Genomic DNA, 12721 nt, shown 5'->3' with positions numbered 1-12721 from the left:
TTACTTTCTGGTTCAGCTCCTCGAATACTTTGCCTGAACTTACCTATCACTTGTACCTAATGCTGGAGTAATCTGGGATCTGGACTGATCACCCATCACTGTTTAGTGGAAATCCAGGGCAATATATTTATCTGTAGGTGTGGAAAACCACTATACTTGTTACCTAGTGATCAGGAAGAATGTAGGAAGGAATGGCATATTGTTTCTTATATGTAATAATGTAATGGCATGCAGCCCAGGGACTCAGTTTATCTCACTAATAAGAAAATAAGAGAGGCTTGGTCTAGATTCATCAATACATAGAAGCAGTATGGCATTTTGGACAAGAGCATAGGATCAGGAGCCTGCATGAGCTTGGACAGGTTAACTTAACTCTTGTGCCTCAGTTTCCACATTTTTGTGAAAATTAAGTTAATTAACAAATACAAAATATTTAAAATACTGCCTGTCATGTTGGCTCTTATTATCATAGCTTCATTCTTGTTTGGAGGAAGGAGAGAGAGATGGGGGAAAAAATAGCCTGGGTCTAAAATAGTAATTTACATTGATGCAACACTTTCTGTGGGCCAGGTGCTATGCTAGGTATTTCATAGTCAATATCTTGTTTAATGCCCTACTGACACCTATGAGATAGGTACTATTGTTATTCCCTAAAGTTTTCTGATGGAAATATTGAGATTCAGAGATGTTAAATAACTTGGTCAAAATTGCACAGATAATAAATAGCTGAGCAGGAGCCAAATCCAAAACCTGTACTTTTAACTCATTCTGCCTTTCTGAAAGATATTATGCCAGTAAAAGAAGGTTTTTCTTTTTTAATGAAAAGAGAATATTTTATCTGACATTTGCATAATATTCCTACGGCACTTGTACCTAAGAGACCCCATTGTTGGTCTGTTAGAAAATCTTATCTAGAGAGCACTGGGAAGATTGTTTTCTTTTATTCTCTTTTGTCCAGAATCCACAATGATCCCCATGCTACTCTTTTCTTCTTTTTCACTATTCCTGCATTTTTATTTTTTAATTAACATATAAGTATTATTTGTTTCAGGGGTACAGGTTCTGTGATTCATCAGTCTTACACAATTCACAGCGCTCACCATAGCACATACCCTCCCCAGTGTCCATCACCCAGCCACCCCATCCCTCCCACCCCCCACCACTCCAGCAACCCTCAGTTCGTTTCCTGGGATTAAGAGTGTCTTATGGTTTGTCTCCCTCTCTGGGTTCGTCTTGTTTCATTTTTCCCTCCTTTCCCCTATGATCCTCTGTTTTGTTTCTCAAAATTCTTATATCAGTGAGGTCATATGATACATGTCTTTCTCTGATTGACTTATTTCGCTCAGCATAATACCTTCTAGTTCCATCCACATCATTGCAAATGGCAAGATTTCATTTGTTTGATAGCTGCATAATATTCCATTTGTATATATACCACATCTTCTTTATCCATTCATCGGTTGATGGACATCTTGGCTCTTTCCATAGTTTGACTATTGTGGCCATTGCTGCTATAAACATTGGGGTGCATGTACCCCTTCAGATAACTACATTTGTATCTTTGGGGTAAATACCCAGTAGTGCAATTGCTGGGTCATACGATAGCTCTATTTTCAACTTTTTGAGGAACCTCCATACTGTTTTCCAGAGTGGCTGCACCAGCTTGCATTCCCACGAACAGGGTAGGAGGGTTCCTCTTTCTCTGCATCCTCGCCAACATCTGTCATTTCCTGACTTGTTAATTTTAGCCATTCTGACTGGTGTGAGGTGGTATCTCATTGTGGTTTTGATTTGTATTTCCCTGATGCCAAGTGATGTTGAGCACTTTTTCATGTGTCCGTTGGCATTTGGATGTCTTCTTTGCAGAAATGTCTGTTCATGTCTTCTGCCCATTTCTTGATTGGATTAATTGTTCTTTGGGTGATGAGTTTTATAAGTTCTTTATAGATTTTGGGTAGCCCCTTATCTGATATGTCATTTGCAAATATGTTCTCCCATTCTGTTGGTTGTCTTTTGGTTTTGTTGACTGTTTCCTTTGCTGTGCAAAAAAAGCTTTTTATCTTGATAAAGTCCCAATAGTTCATTTTTGCCCTTGCTTCCCTTGCCTTTGGTGATGTTTCTAGGAAGAAGTTGCTGCGGCTGAGGTCAAAGAGGTTGCTGCCTATGTTCTCCTCAAGGATTTTGATGGATTCCTGTCTCACATTTAGGTCTTTCATCCATTTTGAGTCTATTTTTGTGTGTGGTATAAGGAAATTGTCCAGTTTCATTCTTCTGCATGTGGCTGTCCAATTTTCCCAACACCATTTGTTGAAGAGACTGTCTTTTTTCCACTGGACATTTAAGAGAAGGTATTTTTTAATTAGCATTGACTAGTCAGCAAACCTATCCAATAAGGCTCATTTCTTTTCCATAAACACAGTTATGTCATGGGTTAAATCTCTGCCCCGTTTCAATGGTGTTGAATGTACCGTCACACATTAGCACTAACACAGGTGTTTCATCCCACCGCAGACACTCAGCTCAGCAGGCATCATTTGACCCATATGCAGCAGCACTGTTAGGTGCTACATAGATGAGTCTGCAAAGATAAACCAGGGGTGGCCCCGACCTTCGAGGTGCTTACAAAATCCCAGAAGACCCACTGATGATAATGATCATCATCCCTCTTCATGGAAATCATTATCAATAACAATTGCCCCTACCATGCTTTGAAATCTGCTAGGTGCCAGGTAATGAGCTAGCTAATATCATATGATTGAGTCAGAAAACCCAGGGTTTAAATCCCAGCTCCACCACTCACGGACTGGGCAAATAGACTCTCTTCTCTGAGTTTCCGTTTCTTCAAATTTGAAACAGAGACAATATACCCTATAGGCTTGGTGTTGAAAAATATGATCCATGTTAGCAGCTGAGTTCAGTGCATGGCATATTGTAACCTCTCAAGAAATAATGGCCAAAAATGGACTATAATCTCACTGAATCCTACCTGGTACTGTCAGAAATAGATCCCCTCTCTGTCCTCATTACACATAACAAAGAAGCTCAGAGAAGTTAGGAAGGCTGCCCTAAAATCCTACAACTCCTTAAATCCAGGCTGTATGACTCCAAACACATGGAAAGCAGAGAGCCAAACTTGCCTAAGGAGGAAGGGCACTATATCCAAATTTCTTTCCAGAGCCAGAGGACAGACCCTCAGGGTAGGCTGCCATCAATTTGATGATACAAGAGCTAGTTACTGAAGGCAAGAGGAACACAAAAGGGCAGCAGTCCTTCCCGAGTCCTCCCCCAGAGCCACACCATGCCAAATCACTCAGCCACCTAACCCTGGCTCTCTACAGGCCAATTCTTCCAGCTTCTTTCTGGATCAGAGTCTTTCTTCAAGAGAGGCTAGAGTGCTGCTGAGATCATCTTTCTCTGTGGCTTATCTGTTTTACAGCAAAGCCTCCTGTGCGTGACACAGAGCTCACCTCACTGCAGAGATGCAGATGAGTGTGGGGCCTCTGGGGAATGCAGATGCTCTTCTTATCATAATGCCAATCATCATGCTGTTTGGAAACTTCTGGGACTCTAGTGCTTAAACTCTGGAGTCCCAAAGTCCCCTGGGCTCCTTTATAAGGACTTAAAGCTTTCACCGTACCCCATAGCTTGTGGTTCAGAGAGTTTGGGGTGAAGCAGCTATTCCAGAGAGCCTTTCATAGCTGGAATCTGTTTGGAAACATTTTGGTGATAATATGGAAAATAAGGGTTCAGTATAAGCATAAGAGTAAAAGCTTTGGGGTAAGATAATCTGTAGTTTGGATTGTGCCATTGACCTTGTTACATTGGATGAATTACTAAATCTTTCTAAACCTATGTTTCTTCGACTATAAAATGAGCTAACGATATATTATAGGCTTGTTGATGAGGATTCAAATTTAATAATACATGCAAAACACTTGGGACAATTTAAGAATAGTTATTCTTATCTTTATAATTTATTATTGTCTTCAGTAGAACCAGGGTGAAAGGGAAACAGGGAACAAAGGTCATCAGTTGGGTACCCTTTTTTAGTTTAGATGCACTTTTTTAGTTTCCCTTGGAATGTGTTCATTTATATGTAGATGACTTACTTGTACTGTAAAAAATCTGTATATCAGGCTGGTTTTCTTATAATACCTTACCTGTAATAGATGATCAATAAATACTGATTGACTCAGAGCTAAGCCTTAATGGCAAATGGCTCTGGGAAAAGCTAAGAAGAAGGTCCCTGTGATGGACTTGAAAACCTCTTTAGAATACTAATGGTCATAATGATAATGATGTCAGAGTTTTCTGTACTGAAATGAGTGCTCAGTATCTAAAAGAATAGAACAAGTCTGAAAAATGAAGTGAGCCCATTCGTGAGCTTTTCTTGATACCAAACCACTATCACTTTTCAAGTAATGAACAAAATACACATATGTTTACCCATACATGCACACCAAGGACTTGCTAGGTGCATCACCAGTTAAAGTAAATCTATGTAAAGTGGGGTGTATCTTGTCATTTAGCAAATAGGCTATCATGCAATCTAATTAAGGTAAGGTTTTGTTGTTTGGGTTTTTTTTTTTCTTCTGTAAATTTACTAGAGAGACAAAAGGAATAAAAAGAGAGCACTTGTCTACCATTGCTTTACGTATCAAGTAGTAAAACAGAGTTGCAATATCAATAATTGAAGGCTATTAGGAGAGAAGGAATTGGAAGCAGGAATCTTGGCAGTTGAAATCCCAATTCTGCCCTGCCATGAGTTGTCACCTTGTTTTTCTCCCTGCTGCATCAAATCGCACAAACTATCTCCTCCAAAGCAAAACTAAATGATTGTCTGCTGAGCCAGGTATATCAAGACTTGGGGCCTGGAAAATGCTTCTCTCTTTCTCACTTCCCTACTTTAGAGAGACTCCAAACAAAACAAATCTCAGAACCAGCCTGGTCTCTAGAAATGGCAGCCTTTAGGACTCACTGTGCTCTTTTGGTCTGGCTGTGACCAGAATTCATACCACAGGCCTGTTACCTGCTGATCCCACAGATATTTGCAGATCAAGGGAAGCATGAGATTGCAGAGAGGAGAGCACAGGATGCTATTCATTATACTTCATTCATTCAGTCAACCCTTCCTTCCTCTCTCTCATGTGTGTGAGGACCTACCATATGCTAAACACTGTGCATGGTGCTGAGGATAGGGCAAGGAACAAAAGAAGCAAAAATCCTGCCATTGTGGTACCCACAGTCTAACGGGACAGACAATCATTAGACAAGACCACTTTAGATCATTGGGTAGAGATGCACCAAAGTTTGGGTTTGGCCTCACTATTCAGTTAAAATCTAGTAACTTTGCTTCACTTTGTCTTTGGAAGACCTGATAGTCACGTTATTTCAAAGTCATGTCTGTCATCATTGCACTTGTGTGTGCTCAGTGATCATGTAATCACATAAATAACTACCCTAGCCAATCACGTGATAATGTCTACAATACAGGCAAAGTATATCGTTCTGGCTTATTGTTAATATCTGAATATTCATTTTGAAATATAAGTGAATATTCTAAATGCACATTAGAGTCAAAATCTTAATATATGCTTTATATGTTGAATTCTATCAATCAGTGGTTCTGTACACACACTAACACACATATTTGTTATCAAATTGTCAACATATGTCATAACTTACAACTTTAAAACTATTTTATATGAAAAAACAATTAAGATTTTCAAACAGCTAAATAAGTAGATGAATATTAAAAGGATGTATTAGTTTGATATCTAGAGGAACATTATATCCCTTTTGAGCCAAGAAATTTTTTATAAAATTTAAATTGTAGTACAAGGCAGAAAAATAAGTTAGGCTATATCAGAATTCTAATCTTTGTAGACCCATTTGGTGTACCAGCATTCATCCCATAAAACCAAATATGATAAAGCTTACCCTAATCTGTTCCTATCCAGAAGAAAGAAAAGCTTAATAAGTCATTGTCACTGTTGACAGTTCCACACCCTGGCAGAGCAGGCCCCAAAATATTTCACTCTTCCACAGACCTCAAAGCAAAGTAATTATCTATTTGGCATCTGTCATAAATGTGCCATATAGGGGCACCGAAGGGAAGATTTTAGCTGAGAGTGCTAAGAAATTCTTTTTCCTACCGCATAATAACAAAAGTTTAAATTTTGACTATAAAATTTTAATAATAAAATTATAATAATGACTAAATTGTTAATAATGTTACTGGTTCTTGTATTCCCAGAAGCTTATTTTGTGATGTCAATGCTCAACCTTTTCAAAGTATTTATTGTAACCCTCAGTCCATTTATCATTCAGCTAAAATGCGGGTTCAGGGCCCTCCAGCTTTGCTGGGAAACAGAGATGCAGGGTGATTCCGTGGAGATTAGCCAAGCTGGTCAGAAAGTATTCCCAAGAAATGACGATTGAGCTTAAAAATCAAAAAGAAGGAGCTGGTGCAGGAAAGAGCATGCTGGGCAGAGATAATAGAGATTGCAGAGACCCTGTAAGGAAGAGCCTGGCATGTTTGAGGGGCAGGTAAAAGGCCAGGGAAACTGGAGCAGAGTGAGGGGGAAGGGAGTTGGAAGTGAGTCACTGAGGCTGGCTGAAGCTAGATTTCACAGGGTCTGGAGACCACAGTTTGAAATCTGGATTGTAAGCTTGAAAGTAACCTAATGGTATTTACGTATATAAAAGAGCCTTCTGGCTGCTAAGTGGAGAATGACTACATGGGAATGGGCAGTAACAGAAGCAGGGACACCAGTTGGGAGGCTGTCACAATCATGTGGGAGATGATGGTGCTTGGTGGTGGCAGAGGAAGGGGAGTGAAAGGGACAGGCTCAAGAAACATGGGGACAAAGAGCCAAGACCCTTCTTACTTCCATTTGTTACTCCTCCCTAGGGAAATGCTATGTACTCTAGAGATTACATTTTAACCCCGTATGACCCTTGGCCCTTCCCTCATGACTGTAAGTTTCTTTATTACCACCTAACCTTGCTTTGCACACACTGCTTGCCGATTTGTAAGTTGTAATTTCTGTGTCTTTGTGAATGACCTTGTGTGAGTTGAAGCCAGCCTGGCATCTCTTACAACCTTGTGGGTAATGGATGTACAGCTGGGAACTGAGATAGTCAATTCTCTAGCTGGGTCTTCTATTCCCTCCAAAAATTACTCTACAGCTGTACCAAATTTTTCTTTCTCCACGTTAGCCAAGACATGTCTTTAACAGAATGTTACATGCTGACATTAGGATGACATTGACACCAAACCAAAAAAGAAAATTAATGAATTCACTTTCTCCTCAAGGTTTCATTTCGTGCTTTGTTTAAAAGTTGGATTGCACCGTGCTTATGGTAATTCTTGCTGCTGGTAGGGAGGTATTAATGTGAAAGGATTTGAAGAAATAACCTACAATGGATCCAATATCATGGAGCAAGGGAGCAGTTTTCTGTAGATAATGTGAGTGTTGGGTACTTGAAGTCTTTCATGAAGATAATGTTTAATTACATTTAAGTAAATCAGGCTTGACTCCCAACTTCACAGTGCAATCTTAGACCCAGGACTCTGCTAACAGTTGCAGCTGCTGAAAAATCTGGGCAGGAAATAAATACATATTTTGTACATACACTTCAAATAATATTTTTAGCATCTATTTTGTATAAGGCACTATGCTCAGTCCTATTATTGGCTTAGTTTTTAAAATTAGATACAGTACTTTCTGATCAAAAATTTAATATGTCTGTTGCCAAAAATTGAGGGAGAGTATAAGAAAAAATTTAAAAATTATTCATGATCCTAATACCAGCAATAATGATTGTAAATATTACGGTGGTGTTTCCAGTTTGCTTTTCTGTATATGTGAGTGTGTGTACATAGATACCCACAGATATATGCACGTGATAGATAAACTTGTATAGAAATCTTTATGCTCATCTATGATTGTTTCTTTTGGAGAAATTCCCAGGAATGGTATTAGTTCATAGCTAGTTAGTTCCTACATATTGGTGAATAGGGTGACCAGCTCATCCTGTTTGCCCAGAACTTTCCGGTCTTAATACTGAAAGTCCTGTGCCTGGGGGGCAAAGTTGGAACAGTTGGTCATCCTATTTGAGTGAACACTTCTATTCAACTTCCATCATCCTGTGTACTGGGGGAAGGTGTCTGACTGATAGTCACTTGCTGAATTTATTTGTTGGGAGACTTCTGTCTCCTCAGCTTCCACCATCAGGATACCATCTTTGTCTCTGGCAGCCTTAGAGCATTCAGTGGAACTTTTAAACTTGAGCCTGGAATTAAGATACAGTTTAACTGTTTGTATACAAGCAGCAAACAAGTCACTGTGTTCAAATGAAGGTCATGCTCCGGCCTCACTGAGCAATCTCAATTTGCTCCGTTTGTCTGGATACATAAAAAGCTTCACGAATAGAATTATTATGTAAACAACAGAGTGAAACTTCATGCAAGCAGATTACATTGTAGTGTTTGTACATTGAAGTGAGAACAGGTAACATCTTAGCTATATTTGTGTTGGATACAGTGTAGTTATAGCATCAGGAGAAAACAAAGTCACAGATTAAACTAGAGGGAGAAACAATGCACATGATACAAACATCTCATTGTGGGAGTTTTCCAGGTCATTTACAATAACCAGTAACAATTTAAGTCCTTTTTAAATGGAGTTTTTTTGTTAGTTCCTTCCAAATTTTGTTTTTTTAACCTAGCAGGGATCAAGACACCATACCCATATTGTAGGTGCTAAATTCAAGTGAAAATGTGTCTGCCAAGCAAGTCTTAGGACTCTGGTTAATACCACTGGCTTTAGTTAAAGTAATGTAAAATCAGCTACCAACTTCATTGCCTAATACTTAAGCTCTTCTATGGTCTAGGAAAAAGTATTATATATAGAAAAAAATGGATGTGTAAATATAAAATCAAATATAAATATAATTTGAGGGAATATTGATATGTATATTTGAGGAAGAATATTTGAGGAAAGTATTCTTTCTTCATTTTGGCTTTTATCTCTTTTTAATAAGTAAACTAATAAAAAGGTTTGACCTGTGTTTGAAATATAAAATTCCCAGGCACTGAAGATGTCAGAAATCTACATAACCTTGAGGACACTCTAAATAGAGAGGCAGTTAGTAGGGCTCAATTCTAAATCCAGGTTGCCAGGATGACTGAAACCATAAGTCTCTTGAAATTGATGTCAAACACCTTGTTTAAAGTGGGGTAAATCACACAAAACTCCAAACTAGCAGTATTTGCACTGATTTTTTTAGGTCCAAGTGCTGAACAGAAGTACATACTCTCTCCACATGAGGTTAAACCTAATCAAGGGATAAGTAATTAAAATTTCTTCATAGGAAGACTTATTTTAAAAAGAAAATGGGGGAGCACCTGGGTGGCTCAGATGGTTGAGCGTCTGCCTTCAGCTCAGGTCATGATCCTGGGGTCCTGGGATTGAGTCCCGCATCGGGCTCCCTGCTCCTTGGGGAGCCTGCTTCTCCCTCTGCCTCTCTCCCTCTCTCTTTCTCTGTCTCTCATGAATAAATAAATAAAATCTTTTTAAAAAGTTAAAAAATTAAAATTAAAAAAAATGGGAACTCACAGATCCAAAAATATTGTCAATCCAACCGAACCAAAGACTGGTTTCATGCAGCTCTACTATCTTGTCTGGCTGTTTCAGATCTCCAGATTCACCTCGCATCCTGATTTATTCCGTTAATTCTGCATCCTTATTCATACCTGTTTCCTTACTCATTCAATAAATAGTTGTTGACATAAAAGAATGAATTAGATGTTGCTCTAGGTGCAAGGGATGCAACAATGAACAAAACAGGCATGGTCGCTGCCCCCAAGGAGACTATATTCTAGTGAGAGAAGACATAAAATAGGTATGTAAACAAATAAGATCATTTAAGAGAGCAGTGAGTACTATGAAAAAAATTAAACCGAGTGATATGATGGGGAATGACTGGATAGAGGAAAATTCCCTTTAGATTGGCTGGTCAGGAAATCTCTCCCTGAGGAGGCATTATTGGAATTGAAACTTCCATGTCAGGAATCACTTTGTCACCTGAAGATCAAGCAGGAGAACTATTTAAGGAAGAGGAAAAGGCAGATTTAAAATCCTCAAGGTAGAGATACCTTGGGATATTCAAGGGACAGAAAGAAGAACATTATATATGGAGTATGTGAGTAAGGGGAAAAGTAATAAGGGAGATAAGCAAGGATCCTATCAGGTAGAGCCTTGTGGACCATGGAAGCACCTTGGATTTAATGTAACTGTGACTGAAGCCATCAGAAAGTTGGAAGTGAAGGATGGCCATGATGCCAGTTACTACATGGGCAATGGATTGGAAGGAGAAGCAGAGCACTAAGTAGCTTTGTAATTTAATTTGAAGTTGAGTGATGACTTCCTGGGTATTTATTTAATTACTATGCTTCAAAAATTACACATGCTTCAGGGTATACCATTTGGCAATAAAAAGGAATGAAGTACTGATGAATGTTACAACACTGATGAGCCTCAAAAACATTATGATAAGTAAAAGAGGCTAGATGTGAAGGATCCCACATTGTAGGATTCCATTCATATAAGCTGTCCAGAAAATGCAAATCTATGGAGACAAGAAATAGACTCGTGGTTGCCTGGGATTTCAGATGGGAGGTTGATTGGCTGTAGACAGGCACAAAAGACCATTTTGGGGTGACAGTTGTATTCTAAAACTGGATTATAGTTATGGTCGCACAATGTCGTAAATTTGCTAAAGATCTTTGAGCCGTATACTTAAAAGAGACAAATTTCGTGGCATGTAAATTATACTTCGATAAAGTTTTTTTTTTAATTCTTAGGAAAAAACATTTTCATATATATTCTTTAAAAAAAAAAAAAAAAAAAAAAAAAAAAGCAGGCGGGTCGCAGCAGCTCGGGCGGCGGGAGGAGCGGTAGCGGCCAGGCAGCCCAGCTTCGCGAAGGGTCTCGGCGCGCCGCGGCCCGCAGGCACCCGGCACGCGCCCGCCCCGCCGCCACGATGCCCAAGAGGAAGGTCAGCTCCGCCGAGGGGGCGTCGAAGGAGGAGCCCAAGAGGAGGTCGGCGAGGTTGTCAGCTAAACCTGCTCCTGCAAAAGTGGAAACGAAGCCAAAAAAGGCGGCAGGAAAGGATAAATCTTCAGACAAAAAAGTGCAAACAAAGGGGAAAAGGGGAGCAAAGGGAAAACAGGCTGAAGTGGCTAACCAAGAAACGAAAGAAGACTTACCTGCAGAAAACGGAGAAACTAAAAATGAGGAGAGTCCAGCCTCCGATGAAGCAGGAGAGAAAGAAGCCAAGTCTGATTAATACCATAAACCATGTCTTATCAGTGGTCCCTGTCGCCCTTCTTGTACAATCCAGAGGAATATTTTTATCAACTATTTTGTAAATGCAAGTTTTTTAGTAGCTCTAGAAACATTTTTAAGAAGGAGGGAATCCCACCTCATCCCATTTTTTAAGTGTAAATGCTTTTTTTTTAAGAGGTGAAATCATTTGCTGGTTGTTTATTTTTTGGTACAACCAGGAAATAGTGGGATATTGAATGTGGGAGGCTTTGATTGTCTTGGGTGTCAGCTCAACATTCCATAGCTGGGGTAGTTTTTATATCCTATAATACCAAGCATACTAAATGGCAATTTGGAGTCGGTCGTGCATTTACTATGTCTTGAATATTTTAAATTACTTCTATTCCCATGTTGTTTTCGGTAGAATTGTTTCCTAAAGAAAACCACTCCTAGGTCTTGGCTCTCCCGGTCCGAATTCTTGTGCACTCTGTAACATCTTGGTCGTCGTAGTCCGGTTTTCCTAGTAACTCTGTTAATGTGCTGTGCAAGATTGAGAATCTGAGTATGTAGTATATATGATATTAAATTGTGAATTAATGGGACTTAATGTAACAGTGTATCAGCATTTGAAGATCTTGGTACTTGATATACTGTTAAGGAAAATTTGCCTCCAAATTTTAAGCTGGAAGGTCACTGGAATAACTTTTAAAAAAGAATCACAACTACATGTTTTTTTTTAGATTTTTCGGTACGTATGTTAAGAATTGTGTACAAATTGAAACGTCTGTACTGATCCTCAACCAATAAAAAATTAAGAATTTTGTGAAGCACATAAAAAAAAAAAAAAAAAAAAAAAAAAAAAAAAAAAAAAAAAAAGCAGACATAATGAAACTAGTAGAGAGCTGTCCAAGCAAGAGGTGATGATGGTGATGATGGATTGACAATGAGGAAAAATAGATACGTTTTGGAGAATGATACACAAAGGCTCATGGTCGAGTCAAATATGTCTGTGTGGAAGTAGTGGGGGCAAAAGAGGAATCCAGGACAGTGTCAAGGTCTGTGGTTGGAGTAACTGGACAGTTGTGGTGCTATTGCCTGAGTAGCAGAAGAGCAGGTCATTCATTGTCACCACAACTGGTAAGTCACCGTCAATAGGAAGCATGTTTCTGGTAATTAGTTACTAAGTTTTGTGCACACACACACACAACAACGCAGTCAAATATAGAAGATTCCGAATTGTTCCTGTATCAATAGCCCTCTGATTCTCTTGTACTTTTATATACTTTTTTTTGAGTCTGTAAGGAAATGATTGCTTACTGGCTAATATGTACAGGGAATTGTGTCTAATCCACATCTTGCTTTGTCGGTGTCATGGCCCCAAGTAAGTG

General features: G+C 39.1%; 2 protein-coding genes across 2 annotated transcripts in view; both read left to right on the top strand.

Moving 5' to 3' along the window:
* CADPS (calcium dependent secretion activator) overlaps positions 1-12721 on the top strand; it is a 476365-nt gene that overhangs the window by 248526 nt on the left and 215118 nt on the right. The window lies entirely within an intron of this gene.
* LOC118357165 (non-histone chromosomal protein HMG-14) lies at positions 10935-12209 on the top strand. The gene has a single exon (XM_035728430.1). The coding sequence runs from the start codon at positions 11050-11052 to the stop codon at positions 11353-11355; it is 306 nt and encodes a 101-aa protein (XP_035584323.1). The 5' UTR covers positions 10935-11049; the 3' UTR covers positions 11356-12209.

This window comes from Zalophus californianus, chromosome 1, assembly GCF_009762305.2.
Source record: "Zalophus californianus isolate mZalCal1 chromosome 1, mZalCal1.pri.v2, whole genome shotgun sequence".
Lineage (NCBI taxonomy): Eukaryota > Metazoa > Chordata > Mammalia > Carnivora > Otariidae > Zalophus > Zalophus californianus.
Note: the sequence above shows the minus strand (reverse complement) of the source record. Positions and strands in the feature narration are given on the sequence as shown.

Bases quoted from the DNA above. Each gene is read 5' to 3' on its own strand.
- LOC118357165 (XM_035728430.1), top strand. From the start codon at position 11,050: ATGCCCAAGAGGAAGGTCAGCTCCGCCGAGGGGGCGTCGAAGGAGGAG.